General features: G+C 37.0%; 1 protein-coding gene across 3 annotated transcripts in view; it reads right to left on the bottom strand.

Moving 5' to 3' along the window:
• Nucleotides 1-574: 574 nt before the first annotated feature.
• The window catches only part of LEMD3 (LEM domain containing 3), a 48,156-nt gene continuing 36,607 nt past the window's right edge, over nucleotides 575-12,123 (bottom strand). For 2 of the 3 annotated variants that reach the window (XM_054835178.1, XM_054835196.1), the window contains 4 exons: nucleotides 4,975-5,056; nucleotides 2,043-2,148; nucleotides 1,867-1,945; nucleotides 575-1,620 (listed from right to left, as the gene is read on the bottom strand). In XM_054835178.1, coding sequence (XP_054691153.1) covers nucleotides 1,457-1,620; nucleotides 1,867-1,945; nucleotides 2,043-2,148; nucleotides 4,975-5,056 — 431 coding nt within the window. In that variant the 3' untranslated portion in view covers nucleotides 575-1,456. Of the gene's footprint in view, nucleotides 1,652-1,866; nucleotides 1,946-2,042; nucleotides 2,149-4,974; nucleotides 5,057-12,123 lie in introns of all 3 variants that reach the window. The other variant, XM_054835186.1, reaches the window with a different exon arrangement.

Raw genomic sequence — 12,123 nt, 5'->3', positions numbered from 1 at the left:
AGACATAAAACTGAGGATTTAAAATTTTTCGGTTAACAAACTCTCCAATAATAAACATGGTGCCCACAAAAGCACAAAGGTAAGGCACAATAGGATTTTCTGTTGCAGAATAGTGTGCATCATGTTTACTTAACCATAAGAAAAACGTGCATTATTTGTGCAAGTTCATGCTGCAAATCCATCATATCTACAAAGTAAAGTGAGTTTGAGTAAAATTTGTGGGACTGGTGTGCTTCCAGTATCACCTTCTACAGGATATTCAGCTGGATAATTAGATAAAATTGTTGTAGGAGTAGGGATTAGTAAAGCCAAAATCTTAGATTTGTAACTAAGCTTCTCAGCAACAATTTTGTACTTCTAGGTAAATGTTAGTAAATTTACAAGCTTGGAATCACAAGATTTACTCGTTTGCATCAGCCAAAATTGTTGCAAGGAAGTATGTACCTTTTAAAAATTTTACAGGTAACTGGTTCATTAAAACAAGTTATCATGTATTGGGAAAGTAACTTAATCCCAATGGTATTTTGTCACAGCCCTGGCAATTGTAGTAACAAATACAGCTTTTCACAAAATATTTTTCCAGTATCTGCCAATTGTTTCTTTATTGCTCACAAATTTGAATTCATTACAATTGGTGTCAGACCTTTCACACAAAATCATAGTCAGGTATTTTAATATAAAACCTACAAAAGATATTTAACCTGTATCTAATACTTTAAGGTATTTGGCCTCTTGTCATGGTACAGCCAAAACCATATAAAACATCAGGTTTTGAATAAAATAGGAAGCTTATTCACCGCTTCAATGCAGACATCCTCACAGAACACAACCATTTTTGCCACCACCAGCATTTACATTTATATACAAAACCTAGTACATCCACATTCAGTTTGTTTTCCCTCACACTTATATGCAACCACTAATGCCAGATTAACTTTCCCCATACCCTAGCTGCAGAAAAAGATTCTTATACAGCAACAAAAACCTAATATTGACTGAAAAAGATTTTTTTTTTTAACTTACTCACCCTCAGGAACTGTAGGTTGTTTGTTACAAAATACCCACAAGATTATTTCACAGGAAACTATGGAAATACAGGAAGTCTTCTTTTCTCCATGCTTTTGTATTATCAAAAACACTTCTTGGTGCAAAAATACAGTCACCACATCTGCAAATGTATAATGAATTCGGTATTCCTCATGCAAAACTTAAATGCATTTGTTTACTATAGCCCCGGAAAACTTCCTGAAGCGATTTTTTTTCCTTTTTCTTTTTTGTCAGCTCAGTATTACTGCCTCATTGCTAAGTCCCTTTGGAAACAAGATTTCTGGAACGTTCAAGCTTTTATTTAATTCATTAAAGTATTACATACAAAAAGCACTAAAAAAGGAAGACGGCAGCCAAACAGGAAAATTCCTGTTGCAAGTAACAGTCCTAGCAGTTGTAGAAAGTCTTCTCAGGAACTTCCCTGAGAATTAGTTGTGCCTGTCCGAAGACGCAGATGTGACATAGAGTTCATATGTTTGTTTGATGGCTTCAGTGGAGTGTTACAAGTAAGAGCCTGGGGAAAGCGATGATGATACCGATCTAGCCGCAGGTATTTTACTGTTACCAGCTTTCCTACAAGGCAAAGAAATGGGAGAAGAGAAACCTTCTAGTTCAGTATTATTACATTCTGTTTTGGGACATAATACACACAAACATGCCATTACACTGAAATTAGTTTACCAGGTGGTGACTAGGTAAAAGACCTAGTTTTTGTTACAGCTCAGTACTTTAGATATTAAAACCCTTCACCATTTAAAAGAACTGCACCCATCTTCTTTCATTTCTGCCCATGTTTTGTTATAAACCCCCATTCCTTACCATCAAACCAAGAGCCATGTAATGCCTTGAAAGCCTTTCCAGCATACTCTGGAGAGAGGCACTTGACATACACACAACCCTGCATTAAGAAAGAGAGGGTTGGTTGGTTTGTTTATTTTAAAGTCCAGCAGACAAGGATAAACAAAGCATTAAGATGTTGCTAGAAAGACACTCACCTCACGTGAATTTTTGTCAACAGCAATATGAACAATTCCATCATTATCACTGCATTTCTCCAAGATTGCTTCTTGAATTGCTAGATGCCAGTGATCACCTATTTCCCTATGCAAACAATGAAAGATTTAATGAAGCCCGTAATTTTTTTAAACATTGACAACAATCTCATCCTTCCCCACTGAATTTGGTTTCTCTGTAACTTGATATCACTTTCTGTTAAATATCTTTGGGACAGATTTAGTACTTTAGCTATTGAATATTCAGTAAATTGGGTCCTATGGTCCACTTTAGACAATTCAAGCCTAAACATCAAAAGGACAGAACATGCCAATCTAGCTCCAGAAATAGAAATTATTAAAATCAGATTTCAATTTTGGGGGCTTTTCACAAAACATTTTCTTGTCAAAGATTGATGAGCCTTAGGTACACCATTAGACAAGACAGAAGTCTATGTATTTTCATGAAGGTACTGCAGGAAGTATCTGGTCCTAATAAATCTAAGCAGAGGGAAAACAATTTCAACAGCCTTAATACACCTTTAAGCCTGATTAAATAGTCTTTACATAAAAAACAATGAACCTATTCTTTCAATAATACTATTAAGAGTTCTGGGTAGTTTTAAAGAGTTTTCTCTACATAAGGCCAGAATTCTTGAAATAGTTGATCTACCTCCTTATTCATAAAAAACTGTGGTGGGGGATGAAATGTACATAGGGAAGTTAACTGGTCAGAGATGTTACTTAAATCTGTTGAGCAGGACACTAACACAGCACTTGAGGGACTCTAGCAACGTGGAACGTTGGATTTGTTTCTGTCATTTGACCTTGACTGGTTAGAGGATCAGACTTTCCAGTTGATGCCCATTACACAGGGAGAACATATATGAACAAGCAAACACAAGTGGCAGAGGGACACAAGGGTGCAAAGAAGATCCAAATGAAGGTCCTACTAGGAGAGAGACTTTACAGTGAAAAACATCTACAATTTAAAACCCTGTGAAATTTTGGAGAAGATGCACCCTACTCAGATTAGAAAAAAAAAGCATTTTCTTTTTACTAAATAGCTCAAAATGAAAGGAATATACAAGGCTCCCTCCCCTTCTCTAACAGTATAAACAACAGTATTTTCTAAAGAACATGCTGTGCTCAAGATGTTAGGCAAATAAAGTAATACCAAGTTGCAAAAGCCAGGACCTTTAAAGGTCCTCTCCAACCCAAACTTTTCTATGATTCTATAAAACCTTGACTTCAGTGTATTCCCTCCCAGCCCAGGACTCGTGTCCTGATTTTCTTGAGAAGCATGCTGTCATCTGCAGAAAGCCAGCTACCACAAGAAGAGACCATATTGTTAAAAGTAGGCAATCATCTGTTCTGCTGGTTTGTGGTATTCCTCCCAAATACTGAAGTCACTGCATTACTCCCAAGTGCTCATTTCCTGTTTGCAAATCAAGCAGAAGTGCATTCTCAGTCTAGTCTGCTTTTTGTGTTCTGCAGATCTAGGACATAAAGTGTCATGAATTATCACCTAACTTGGACTTCCCATGATGAAATAGGCTCCAAAGGAAATAACTTGCCCTGCCCTGATGCTGTGCATGTATATTCATTCCATTAGCTGTCAATCTGAGTCTTGCAGGAACGCTACCCATGCGTTATGAACCATTTTTGTACTTAGTGGTAGATGCAGAAGCACTAAAACAGACTGATATTTTAAAAAAACGGTTTGTGTCTGGCATAGTAAATGCCTAGAACATACACCCAAGTTTAAGTCTGCTGCTGTGGTCTGAGGGTTCACAGTGTCCAGGTAAGTTTTCTGACTTTTGGCAGTATAAAGATAATTTACTCTGTTAGCATTGATAAATACACATTAACTGGTATGTTCCCCAGATGATTCTCAGGTCAAGAGAAAAGACCTGTATTATGTGTGGCTGCTTTTACTAGCTACTGGCATATTGTTAGTATACAATAGCTTGATTTAAAGAGCAGCTAAAAACTAATTTTGTTAAACATACCTTGTACCCATGGCAAATGTCAAAACAGTATTTGCTAATTAATCACATACACTGATACATTCTGTGTTTCAGGTGGTCAGAGAAGCCATTCATCCCTTTCAGATCTGGGACAATAATGCAAAGCTCCTTCCTCTTTTGATACAAGCAGCTGAATAAAGTAGTTTGTCTTGCACCGAGGGGTTTTTGTTTGGTGGTGGTGGGGGGGGTGTTTTAAGATTATTCCAGGAGTATGAGGAAAAAGTACTTCCTTAAGCAGCAGTCCTCTGCAAGACAGCTCATGGAAGAGTAATAGGCTAGGGCGTGCAATACAGAATTGGATGAAGTGTCCCACTAGGACTATAATCCAGCAGTCCAGTAACAGAGCTAGGTCAGCTTCCAAAAGAAAAGAGCTAAAAAAAGTGAAGGTATTAGAAGTTGCACTGTTCAAATAGCTGACTGGACATAGACACTAAAGTGTCAAAATATAAAAACTCCTACTCTATAAATGTTGGGGTTTTTTAATGCACATGCTGGGCATAGACTGGGTCAATACTGAAAAACCACTGAATACTTCACAATACTTCAGAAACTTACAGTCTGTTAGGCCACATGAGTCTCCTCTGTCAGCTGATGTAATTGAACATTTACAAAATTAATTAATGGAGAAAGATCAGTCATTGCTCCAAGTAGTTTGACTAAGTGCCACACTCTTCAAGAAGTGACCCAAAGACACAAAGCAAGACAAGGACAGAAGACAGACAGTAAGATTATTTATGTCTTCTAACAGATGTTAAGAGAAACGGTTTTGGGGTTTTTTTGTACAATCCATTTGTTTCTGTTAAGGTATTCGTGTTTACTCACTTCTTCCAAATCCCTGTCAGAGGAAAGAAATGGACCCTTCCAAAAGGATACAGAAATATAGATAGATAACTGATTTTACTTACATAACTGGATCAAACATATTGCGAATCTTTAGACATGGTGTCAAGCTGTTTGGTGGTGAATTTCTTCTATCTAGATGAAATGCTACAAAGAAAAATAAATTTAATAGCATTTATTGACAGGCATAATACCATCTAGTTAACAAGTGTCAACTTTATACATAAATACCTTGCTGGTTTTACTCAAAAGAACATTTTTCCTTCATATATGGAAAAGCTTCAAGCAAATTAAGTTCCCCACAGTCTTCTACTGCACTGAAGAAAATGTACCATAGTTAACTGAATTTTTTAGATTTACAACTTCTACATTTAAAAAGATGATGTACTGTTTTATATTCAGGCCACAGTACATGGAAAGAATTCAGGATATTTTAAAAAAATACCATATACTTGAAGCGAAAGTATGTGCATTACATCTCCATGAAAAGACACATTCTTGACATCCGGAGCAAGTTTTTGGAGCTACAGGTTAACCATTCAGTTTTAACTGAATGAATTTTCATTTCTTCCACTTTTGGGGCAATTTACTGTCCATCTAACTATGAAATAAGGAGATGCTTAGAGGGGTTATTACATCTCTATTGCAGTAACAACTGTCAAGGAGCACTCTGCAAGGATGGTGCTGTTGTAACCCTAGATGCTCTACAGACATGATCAGAAGCTTGCAAAAAATCTGAAATGAAACGCACAAGAAGATAAAACAGATGTAAGAAGAACAATGGAAATTTAAAATAACAGAGTAACTCTTTCAAAGTTGAACAGTCCCATGAAGTACATTCTGAAGTTCTAAACTATTAACTTTGCTAAATTTCACAAGTTCTACTTGTGGGAGTAGCAACAGAAGACTGCACCATGAGAAAAGGAAGAAAGGAGCCCTTCAGATTCAGATAAGGTAGTTCCATGCCTTGAGAAGGGCCAACAAAGCAGCAACAGAAATGGAAGGAGATAACGTGGCAAAACAATGTGCAGGGTTTGAAGGAAGTTTTATTTTGAAGACTTGAGATAAGTAGATTCAAGAGTTTAAACATAAGATTAAAAACCTCAACAAGACAAAATGATGTTCCAAACTGATGCTAATGCTTCTCCTCAGCAATCCCTACTTTGCAAAAGTTTAACAGATTCAAGATGTTTGGTTCCAAGCGTTAGAAGTCTGAGTTTTGGGCAGATGACACTACAGGTCTGTGCTTCTTACTGCTGACCTTTTAAAATAAAATCTTGCAAGTATATCCAAAACGCACTAACACTGCTGCTCTTCTGTATGTCACCGTAACAAAAACCCTATCACGTAGAAGTTGTTCAGTCATGTGGAAGACACTGCATTTGAGACAAGCACTAACCAGGAGAAAATTCACTGCCTGCAGATATGGCATAGACAAACTTGCTCCTTATGTAAATTTCTGAGTCAAAAAAATAATACAATTATCAACTAGAAATTAGAAAGGGTGGCCTCCAAATCTCATACAGAACCTACCATAAGCTCCCCAAATAGCTAAAGTGTTCTTATTAGAATATACACACACAGAGTCCAAGTCACCAACACCTGTAACAATTGTCTGGGTTTTTTTTCCTTGGGAATAGATTTCTAAATATGCTGGTGACATTGCATCTATCTCTGAGCTGCCTATACTTTAAGGACAAGTCCTTTTTCAATAACACATGGTTTTGTAAAGTTTTTTTTGCCCTTGATTAAAAATTATACATAGGGTATGTAATAAAAACTTTACAGAACTAAGCAACATTGAAAAATAAATGGACTTACCTTACTCACGTAGGTTGGCTCCAGCAAATCAAGGGGGGGGGGGTATGTGTGAAATGTCACCAGCATATTGTACACTGGGGCACCATACCATACTGGAGAAGGTGATCTGGGGTGGCCTAGTCATGGACCTGGACCTGAAAAGGCGTGGGGTTGAGGAAATTATGTGCTGATTGTCAATAGCTAGGTTTATTCAGCACATGGTTTTAATCCAAGGATAAAAAGAATGGTGAGGTTATTTACAGAGACCCTAGGCCCAGAGGATCAACATTTCTGCAAGCTGTTCACGAACTCAGAAAAACCCCACATTGTTATTTAATGCAGCAGCTACACCACTGAGCTATGCAAAAGTAACTAAATGGGGAAGTCACGCTTTAGCGTAGATACCTATAAAATTCAAGCTTTGTCTGCTCCCATGTCTAATAATCTCGATGTCCTTTTGACTGGAATACCTCAGGTGCTTGCAGAGATTACTCCAGCCAGAGAACACCACCTGCACAAAACTAATCTACTACCAAGTTAATGTAATGTCATACCAGTAGAGCAAGTATGCCCAGGGCAGTGCAACATAGAAAAATAAAGATGAATTCTGCTTTTTCTCAAAAATGTTTTAAGAGTCATCATAAATTAAAAGAAAGTTTTACAACTTAAGATGGAACTTTTTACATATAAGAAAAAAAAGTGGCCACAGAAATCAGTGAGGTACAAAATTAATGCTAGCACAGTAATAAGTATTAAAATGTATACCAGAAATTGGACCAAAAGGGGAGGCTAGGGAAGATACAGGCAAGTTAAAAATAATGCTGTACCTACACAGCAAAATTCAAAATAACATAGTTAACAGATGTCTCTTGACCTTCATTACACATCTGTAACAATTAATTCTCTCCCTCCCGCCCCCCCCAAAAAGAGTAAGTTTAAGCAACAAACCTATTCAGATTACAGTACTGGCTATTTGAAAATTTACACTGGTGTGAAGCATACAAAATATTCTCCTCACAACAAGGGCGTATGCAGACATTCTTGTGGGACATCAGTCTAAGCTACACCATAATTAACTAAGCACTTCACCTGCCATTTCTTTTCCTAAATAGGTCTCAACAGTAAGACTTACAAGATGAGGGTAAAAAAGTGGAGATGATATAGAAAAGCAGAAGCACAACTTTGTGCAGTAATTCACTGACAAGAAAATTTTTAGGACTTTCATAAATTCCCCTTGGGGACTAGTAAGCACCTTCAAGAACAGGAAGCTACTTTGTATTTCAATCATAATGTACTCTGTTTTATTACCTTAAACTGACTATGACTCTATCATTCCAGATTCAAAGAACAGCAGCAGCTAGAAGCATGTGCTTTTGACAACCTCTTTATCACTGTGGCTGGAGAATATGTCTATGATGGAAGAAGTTCATTTTGAAGTCTGTGCAAGAGCCACATCTAAGAAATTGTAGTACAGCTTTCTATACCTCTTGAACTACAACTGTATTACTGCTAAAGGGATTCCCCAGTATCACCACCATGGGTTATAAGGCAGCCCAACAGATCTTTAGATGTTGATTTGATCCACCTGATCAGGTACAAGACTTGCATCAAATATAGGTAACCATGTTTCTGAAGAACAGATTTATTCAGGTTAAACCACAGATCACTAATTTATTAAATACTAAGCCTTCTTATCGAAGGCAAGAACAAAAAGATAAAACATTTAGTTGAAAATATTGAAGTTATGCACTTTCACACAACATGAGGTTCTTTGGTAAACAGGAAAGATACTGAAATCAAAATACTACTAAATGTTATTAAGAGAGGAGCGTGTGGTTGACTTGGGGTTTAATACAGTTAAGTTCAGCTATAGAAGACCAACATGGGATGGATACAGCATTTTACAAGCATAAAATCCACAGTTGTCTTGCAATAGTTAAGAACTGAGCTCTCTGGGTTTTTTTAAATGTGGAGAAGGATTATATTCTCACAAGCTGGGGAGGAGGGGTGTCATTCACACAAGGTAACAGGTTATCTTCCACACTGCAGGATGAAATATCACCCTAGATGTGGTACTTCAGAGAACCTCTTTATCTCATCTCTAGAGCTGTCAAGGAACTTTAGCTATTGATCTTAGCTTAGCTACACTGGAGCTCTGCCTACCTATTTTTCTTTAGGGTTCCAGTTATCAAAGGCATGATAGGACAATAGTATCTGTTCTTTCAAATGCAAACTGAACACACTACAAATATTATTTTTTCCTCCGTCAATCTAGTTAAATTACACTTTGGCATGATCAAGATTGTTTTTCAATTGACAATTTTCTTGTCAACTGTTTTTAAAACATCACTCATTTGTCCATCATCCTACAACAAGCTTATATCTGTTGAAAAACCAAAAAGGGTGGGTATCTACTGTATCCAGTAGATAATATTTCAAAGGAAATACACCAGACTTTATTCTGACCCAGAAAAAAAAAATAAATCTCAAGTTGTCTGTCAAAACACAGGCTGCATCCTGAAGGACTCGACAAAATGTACAACGATGCTCGAACTCTAGATGCTAACAGACAGTAGAGCCTAGATCTTCATGGGTGCTACAGGCTCTATATTTAAAATGCATGCTTTCATCAATTAGTACACATTGACAGGTCAAGAGGCTTTCTTCAATGGGTATTGTGCTCTGCTACAGAGCACTACCAGATCTCAGAAGGTTAAAAAAACCAATTGTGACATGGTATTTATTCACAAGATTCAAACCCAAGAATTTATTCTGATTTTAGATGTACTGAGTTTGTTCAGGACCTAGCAGTCTTGAAGAGTATTTAGATTTATGAACTTCTATATTCAAACATCAAAAACTGTAGGATGAATTTAATTTCAGTTGATTTACACTTCCAAAAGTGAAGTGACACATACATCTAGAATTCCTAACATCAGGAAAGAAACAGCTGTGCAAGTAGTATGAGACTTATGTAATGGAACTATTTCCAACGGTCTTCATATGAAAACAAGGAACGTAAAGTAGGAAGAGCCTCTGCACTTGAAGATTGCCTTGCCTGCTGACTACCAACATATACAGAGTCCAAACGACCTATGTGATTTCAACCACTCCTATTTCTATGCCCTTCTGTTAGAGCCAAAGTACGCAATTTCAGTTCTTCAAAGATCTTTGCTGAGCTACAAACATAACAAGAAAACTAGGAAAACTGCTATTGAAACAACTGAAACAGGATAGATCTTAATCCTATTCAATAGGAAGCATAGATTCTGAAGTACATACTCTAGGCAACATATAGCTAAAAGCCTCTGCTGAGAGATAAAGTTATTCTGTCCCCATTCACAATATGCTAAAGTAGAAATCAGATGCTCATATCCAGATGGCACCTAACAGTAGCTACTACACTAGCTGTCTTCCTAGGAAGTTTTGGAAAGAACTGTTGAGTGTCTTGAATGTATATTCCATGTAGCAAAGCAGCACCCGAGCTATCACACACTGAAAAGTCTTCCAAATGAAGGAAAATCCAGTCCAATTTCTAAAACAGGGCAGAATGTTATGGAGTGATTAATATTGCAACCAAACAGGACAAGAAAAACTTGAGAGCAAATGAGTAGTAAATGAGAAATTCCAGAACTGGAGTGCCTATATTGAACAATAAACTATGTAGAAGGATCAGCTTTATAATATACATAGCCTGCAGAAGCTATGTTCAATTTAAGAGTTTGAAAATCGATCATGACAGTATTACAGAGATGGAACAAACAGCTATTGACAAAACCCACCATTTCTGCACTGCACCTAAAGCACTTGTGCATCCCTAAGGGGCAATGTCATAGAAAGAAAAGGCTCTGCAACTCCCATAATAAAGTTACTATTCACATCTTACTAAAATTTTGAGAAACTGAAATCATGTAATACAGTTGTCACAGAATGCCATGTTACTACTACTGCAAGACAATGACTGCAGAACCTCAAGCCTGCAGTAGTATTTACAAAGTATTTTTAAAGAGTAGCCCTCCCTGCCAATGAATGATTTCAAATGAGAAACGTAATGCTAAAACCAGTAGCATAACTTTAAGTACATAATGATATCCCAGCACAACATTAGCATAGACAAGCAAGAAATGGGTCCCAAGACTATTAAGACCCTCAGCAGATAATGTTACATATCTGCAAGTGTCTCAAAATATTTGGCTTTTCAAGTTGACAGAGAATTGTTCGGTTTTGCTTTGAACTTACAGAAAAGCAGATTTTAAGACCCAAGGGCTGAAAGCATACACAGAACTTATGAAAGCACGCAAGTGGCCTGGGACAAAACCAGAATGTTAGAAGTACTTTAATTTGGGTGATCAAGCCTGCCACAGCATAAATGTTCCAGGCCACAAAGAAGCTCTGTCTTTGGAAAGGAAATAATCACATTGGAAGGAACTACTTTAAACTGTACCCTCTTTTATAGGAAAAAATAAAAACATTGTTTCTTAGAAATAAAAATGTATACCAGTAAAAAGCAAAAGAAGAAAGCCTATTACTACTTGCATTAGTTAAACTAAGACCAAATTTAGCATACTGCAGAAGAACAAAGATGAGAGTACAGCTGCTTGCCAGTGGGAATTTTTATTAAGTGGGACTAAGAAGGGCAGAAAGTCTGTTTGTTTTTTTAACTAGGCTTTTTTCAGCATCTAGTTCAATGCCATAGAAGTAATGCATGATACAACCTTGATAACAGTTAAAAAGTTGAACTAAGAACTGGAGAAGCAACCACTCCCTCACCATCAAAATGAGCCGTTAAGTTTATAAACTAGGATTCTGCACAATGTTTATTTCAGTCCCACTGGACAGGTAGTACAGCATTACAGAAGAACATAAGGCAAGACAGACTCTTTAAAAGAGTCACAACACTTAAACAATTGGCAATTAAGATTTCATTTTACCTTCACACTCCAGACACTGATAGAAATGACTTTTTTTTTATTGCAACCCAGAATAAGTCTTATAGCTTCAGTTTTTCACTGACCAAAAAAAACCCACCCCAAAACCTGAAGTTTAACATGAAGAAAGGCAGAAAGAAAAAGAATTAGGAAAATATGACCACTGCAGACAGACAACTGCAAGCCCACTGGATTCTTGTCACTTGGTTCCAGGATAAAGTTGAAAAGTGACAGACCACTGCAAAAAAACCATGTATGACAACAGCCTCCTCTATTAAAACAAAGGCTTTGCTGCACAACAGAGCTTGAAATACAAGTGTACAGTGTAGACAAACATTTATGACAGAAAGGAAGCACTACTAGGAGATGCTCAAAAATCCATGTTCTGCTGATTGAGAAGCCTTTTCTCCCAGCAGTTTCCATGTCAAAATAAACAAACATCTCTTCCTCCAAACTCTGTCTTTAGGTATCCAACTGATAACAGCA

The sequence above is a fragment of the Grus americana genome, chromosome 1 (genome assembly GCF_028858705.1).
Source record: "Grus americana isolate bGruAme1 chromosome 1, bGruAme1.mat, whole genome shotgun sequence".
In the NCBI taxonomy this organism is placed as follows: domain Eukaryota; kingdom Metazoa; phylum Chordata; class Aves; order Gruiformes; family Gruidae; genus Grus; species Grus americana.
Note: the sequence above shows the minus strand (reverse complement) of the source record. Positions and strands in the feature narration are given on the sequence as shown.